The sequence below is a fragment of the Chlamydotis macqueenii genome, chromosome Z (genome assembly GCF_036417535.1).
Source record: "Chlamydotis macqueenii isolate bChlMac1 chromosome Z, bChlMac1.mat, whole genome shotgun sequence".
Lineage (NCBI taxonomy): Eukaryota > Metazoa > Chordata > Aves > Otidiformes > Otididae > Chlamydotis > Chlamydotis macqueenii.
The window spans coordinates 22,257,740-22,263,739 of record NC_141593.1 but is presented as its reverse complement, the minus strand read 5'-3'; the positions used below and the strand labels follow the sequence as shown (position 1 = coordinate 22,263,739).

The 6,000-nt window shown below is 34.1% G+C and overlaps 1 protein-coding gene across 3 annotated transcripts in view; it reads right to left on the bottom strand.

Annotated features, from left to right (window-relative positions):
- Positions 1-226: 226 nt before the first annotated feature.
- SREK1 (splicing regulatory glutamic acid and lysine rich protein 1) overlaps positions 227-6,000 on the bottom strand; it is a 33,617-nt gene continuing 27,843 nt past the window's right edge. For all 3 annotated transcript variants that reach the window (XM_086771157.1, XM_086771159.1, XM_086771158.1), the window contains 3 exons: positions 4,828-4,923; positions 4,214-4,349; positions 227-3,078 (listed from right to left, as the gene is read on the bottom strand). In XM_086771157.1, coding sequence (XP_086627283.1) covers positions 2,926-3,078; positions 4,214-4,349; positions 4,828-4,923 — 385 coding nt within the window. In that variant the 3' untranslated portion in view covers positions 227-2,925. The remainder of the gene's footprint in view (positions 3,079-4,213; positions 4,350-4,827; positions 4,924-6,000) is intronic.

Below are 6,000 nucleotides of genomic sequence, written 5' to 3'. Positions count from 1 at the left end.
TCAGTTATAAAGTGTGAAACCACACAAGCTCAGCATGCAAACTTATTAACGATGAAGGCAATGGACTTCCAGTGGAAGATGGACACATTTAATGGACGACGCACACAATCCTGTTGGAGCAGGCAGGAACTTCATTACTGTGCTACACCACTGGTTTAAAAATCAGGTACCCTCTGCAGAGATAGGCATTTTACAGAATAAGTTTCTAGTAGTGGCTTTTTTAGGAAGAGAGATACTGTAAAACACTTAACACAAGTAGACAGAACTTAACTATCTCACAGATCTGCACAGTATTTACAAAACAAAACTAGAAAATACAGTATTTGTACAAAAGTATGACTTGAACCGGGGAGGAAATGTGTGTGCTTGGTGGCTGCTTGTTTTCAGGATTTTTTGCTTTTTAAAAAAAAAAAAAAAAAAAAATTGTAAGGGAACCATTAATTTACATACAATAGAACAATGTGCTGCATATGGACTTACACATGTGATGAGTTAGCTAGTAAGGCTACCAACCTTAACTATTAATTTCCAAAGGCATGTTTCTTAGCTAACTGTACACAATCCTTTACATATTCTGTAACCGATATATCATAGAGCTATGCAATTAGAATTACAAAACTCAAGAAATCAAACTAATGTCAGCTGAAACATGATGCACTGCAAGAATTCTAATTCCTCACAAAGGAGAAACTTAGGTTTTCAAAGATATTATAAAAAATACATGTGTATTTTCACTGGTAACCACACTTCAGATCAAGGAAGCTGCATGAATAAGACCAGATCAACTAAAAATATTCCTTTAATAAGTATGTACCAGCAGAAACTTCCCTCTAAAATACTTAATTTTATTAGTGAAATGGTACCAAAGATAACAAGTATACAAACAATCTCTTTGCTCTATGCTACTTACACATCATAAATAAGACAGCTGTTGTTGCAAGACACAATCCTTCACAGTCTTCCTGCAAGCATACAGATTTGTCATTCTTTTTATCAGAATAAGCTGTTCACCAGCCAACAGCATGTGGCTTAAACATCACAAAAATGACTGTCTATACTTTACATGGTAAAGCATTTTCTATAGTCTTAAATGTACACAGTGGCAAGAAAATTAAATTCTATTGAAAAGGAAGAGTGATGAAGCAGCTTCACAATCAAACTGGGTTTCATTACCTTAGGAATTGGGCAAATTTTTCATTTCCTGTAATAGCTTTCTTTTTATTTTTTCTTCAGAAGAATTAACTATGGAAAGGAAAAGAAAAACAAAATGAAAGCAAATAACTAATACGCTATTAAGGTTTTTTTTTTTTAACTGAAAGAAATAATTCTTCCCATGAGGTAAGGCAATTGAGTAATTTGATTGTATTAAGTTCTATGAAAAATAATCTACTCGATTTTAGGTATAAGTAAGTTTTAAAGGAACGACTCTTAAGAAATCTCATGTAATCAATTAAATTAGCACAAGCCATGTTTTCCCTTGACAAAAATATTTGCTTTGTCATTCTTTTCTTACATGCTTTCTCTCCAAACAATTAAAAAAGAATCTCTACCATATAACTCCTGTGTAAATTAGAACTTTTTTCCACAAATTATTTATTCCCTCTTCTTTGCATACAATTCCTTTCATATCACCCAACAGGTATCAGAGAAGACGGTGGAGAGGTAACAATTAAGGCCATCCAAATGTAGATTAAATGTTTAGAGGGCTGTCTTTGATGCAGGTGACCAGAAAATGCTTTGTATTCAGCTACTAGTTTTGTACAGTGGTGGTCCCCAAATTGCATCTTCGCTCTCATCTATAAATCTCTTCTAAAAACAAAAGATAAAAGTAAAAACAGAGCTTTAGTATTTTAACAAGTGAATCAAACAACTGTTTTGACAAATCCCTTGCATTCTTATCTACAGTATGGTGGTGGCAAAACAGCGACAGAGATCACGTATGATTTAGCTGAAAATTACTAATAGCACACATACATTTCTAGAAAATACCACATTTTAAGAAGGCACTAAAGCTTCTGCTTGTGCTCCCATAATTTTTTAAAACAAATAAGAAAAATTTATTTTCATAAAATATTTGCAGCTGAACAGACACACTGCAGTACGGCTCAAAACAAAGCTGTAAGTTCTGATAACATCATACAGATGTGCTCACTTCTGGAAGGACAAAAGAAAACAACAAAACAAAACAACCCTAAAATAACCCAGTAAGCCAAGCTATTATCTGTAACATGGCAATGTTCCTTTCAGGAACAGAAAAATAGCATGCATTATTGAAATACTTAAGTATTAATTTTAGGGATATTAGTAAGAAATTCTTTCAAATAATAAAACCCAAGAATCTCAAGCAGTAAGCAATTAAAAAAATACTCGTCAGCGGGTATTTAGCATAAGAACCGTGAAACTGTATTTATGTTTAAAAACTCTTTCCCTACAGTTGTCATTTACAACAGAAGAACCACTTCCAAGCACATCAACCAGTACACATTGAAGTTTTTGTGCATTTTTTAACTGACAAAGTAAAACAATTAAAAATTCATAACAAGCAGTATTTCAAATAACCTTCAACGCATATCTTCAGGTTTTTTGGGTAGTACAGGTTTACATCTTTCAGTTTCTACTTATTTGTAACAGCTTATGACAAAACTTAACATAAATCATTTTACAAATTAGTACAGCCATCATGGAAATACATGGATTTTCAGAGATGAATAGTTCTGATGGCATCTGCCTTTTTAAAGGTACAACTACTGGTCTGTGCTATCTTGCTTTACAGCAAGAAGGCAACAAAGCTATCACAAGAATTGGAACAGTTACTAGTACTATCAATACGTTCAGGTTGATTGCTTTGACATTTTCTTCCTCATTCTGGGAAATAAAAAGCTTTGGATTTCATTCCTTAGTTGAATCAGAAGTCCATTCTTTGCTTTAAACCTCTTCCATTTTAATTGAGAGGTTTTCTTCATTTGGTTGACAGTTCCCATTCTGTTGTAGTTTGACTTCATCTGTCCTTTGTGTATCTCTGTTGTCTACTTCCTTGTCGGTTTCTGAATTCTGATCCTCTTTAGTGTGATCTTTGTCCTATCAAAGACAAAATTATTTTACAAAAAGGTCATATTCCTAGCATTATAGGGTATGACTCCCAGCCAGCTCTTGGTATTTTTATTATGTCAATTTTTACATGCCTATCTTGTCTCAGCAATTTTTAGAGTAGAGGTGTCAGCTTCTTTACCTTTTTTTTTTTTTTTAAAAAAAAAAAAGTGTTTTCTTTTCAATTGGCTGAAGTCAGGCACTCATAAAAACCCATCACCCAAGAAATCTGTGCCAAAAAGTGATCTGTCTTTATCACCAACATTCATAAAAACCAGAACAAGTAGCATCATGGAACCTAAGAGAAACAGCTCCAGAAATCAAGATTTCACTGTATTTTCTAAATAAAATAGGATTAAATATTTTCTTTCATATTTTTTGTCAGATATCTGATGCATTTTAAGAGAGTTCTTGGGTAAGATAATTACTTAAGCATGTGGACAGAGTCACCTAAATCAGCTGTTTTATCAGCTAATCAGTCACCTAAATCAGCTGAATAATTCTGAGTACAACAAACTACTCCTTAAAGGCAAGCTGCTTTTCAAATTCTAAAATTAAACAATTTGAGGATGTTTCTTCTCTTAAATACACCATCTTCTATTTTGCAAGAGAGAATCTCCTACCACTCTTCCTCGACTCTTCAACTTTATTCCTACAGAGTCCAACATGCAGATCAAGGCCAAAGCAACCAGGGAGAGGGTGAACTGCAGAGTTAAAGTTTTTTAAAAATGTAATCTTTTTAGCTTGCGAGCCAAGCTGTCCCTGAATGCTGCCCCTTAGTTATACAGTCTGCTTCCCACCTGCTCATACAGATAGGCAGCCAGCCAACTCCTAATACAGGCCACAGAACAGGAAAGAAAACCAAAACAAAGTGTTTCTGTAACCTATTCACACAAGCTCCTATAGGTCCAGTTAAGTTCAAACACGGAGACTTAGCAAACTGGCCTACTAACACCAACCGCAGGTATCCAATTGGCAAAAACTAAGCCCAAATGGTAATAATTTGGTAAGGAAAACAGGAGAAAAAGAAGGGAGCAAGAAAAGAAAGGAAAAGAAGGGAGGGAATTTCAGTAACAGCTCCACTAGCACCACTTCACTCTGCTTACCACTTGGTCACACAGCTTACCTTCAAAGTAGTGGTGCTTTTGTCAGATTTCTCCTTTCCCTCTTTTTCTTTACTACTTTTTTTCTTGGAGGTGGAGCGTTCTCTTTCTCTTCTTTCATTATTTGTATCTCTTTCTTTTTTTTTTTCTTTCTTGTTTCTGGATAGGAAAATTTTTACTCAAATCAGAATTTGATCCAACAGCAACAACGTTCAAACCATTTAACTGCAAACTAAAATCTCATGCATTTTCCAAAAAAGCCCAAAACATAACAAAACCCCCTTCATAAAGAGAATGGGATTTTTTGACTGAAGCGAGCTAAAGAATGCACGTGTTCAGTACGCATAGTATTTGCAAAGAGAAAACCAAATTAATCTATATCTGATGAAAGGCTTTTATTGACTTGAAGCAAGTTTGCATTGTTGACAGATCTGAAACCCTCTAGCTGAAAGCACACCAAAGCTCAGGTCCATGAAGGTTTTTGTTTTGGTTTGGGTTTGGTTTACATTAAAACTGAGTCATACTGACCAACCGAAATAATTTCAGATGATCAGCGCAAAGGCAGTAAAACAATGAAAACGCTATAAAGTCTTCCTCCTTTACTGCTCATTAACTTTTACATTTACATCAAACTGACCTTCTCGGAGAAGGAGTTCGTGAAGACTTTCTTTTTGTTGTTTTGGATGTTTTAGGAGATTTGGAGGGGCTTCTACTCTTCCTTTTACGCTTTTCTCTACAGGAACAAGAAATTCAACATCATCAAAGAATAAAAACAATAAACTTAGTAACCAGATAAAATCAGAAAGCTCTTAAAATGATGTGACACAACAACTAAATATACTTCAATTTAACATTATGTATCACTACCAATATATGAACTGTACAAAGAAAAAAAATATATATATGTTTCAGTTTGATGGGAAAGGGGAGACTGGGAAAAAAAAAGCTTGTGCCCTTTCAGATTTTAATTTTTTGTTTATCCTCACGTCCTTGTACTTATACCTGAAAACAACGGAAAGACACTGAATTCACTAATCCTATAATAAGTAAGAGTTTCTCCAGTCAGAAAAAGAATCTAATTAAACGAAGAGCCACATTAAGACAAAAAGCGTAACATGAGCAACATGAACATAACATGACAACCTGAAGATCACTGTAATTGCAGTTCAGCCTAACTGAAGTTTAATTCCTAAATTCATGAGTAGGTATTCTGACTGGTTTAAAAGCAAACCGTGCAAAATGAAGCTCAACCTGTTGTCAAAATCAGAATAAATAAGTTATTATCTATTGTTTTCCTTGCAGCCCTTGCTCAGCAAACAGAATGTTATCATTCTGTAACGCAATGAAGAGCAAGTTTGTAGTACTTTACAAAACAGCAGTTTTACATTGATATATGCAATTTGCTGAAGTTGCTATTATGGATTCTGATCTTGAATAGAACAAAACATTAAATAACTGGCTGCAAACATACTGAAGCACATGTTAAAGTAAAGTAAAAACTGAGCCATTAAAGCCTCAGTCAACATAAATGTAGAACCTATCTCTGCCAAAGTAAGATGATTTTTTTCTATGATGTATTTACAGAGCAGGAACAGTGGTCAGGAACAGCCATCAAAGAAAAACAGGGATATACAGGACAAAATTTCACAACTATTTTGTTCAGTAAGCTCTTGAGTTTTATTTGATCTTTGGTAAACAAAAATATAAAGTGGCTTCAAAATCATGGAGAAAATAATACAATCAGCTGTTCACTAGTTAACATGCATCTCATTTTTAATATCTTCACATTTATCACAATCTTTTTTCAAAT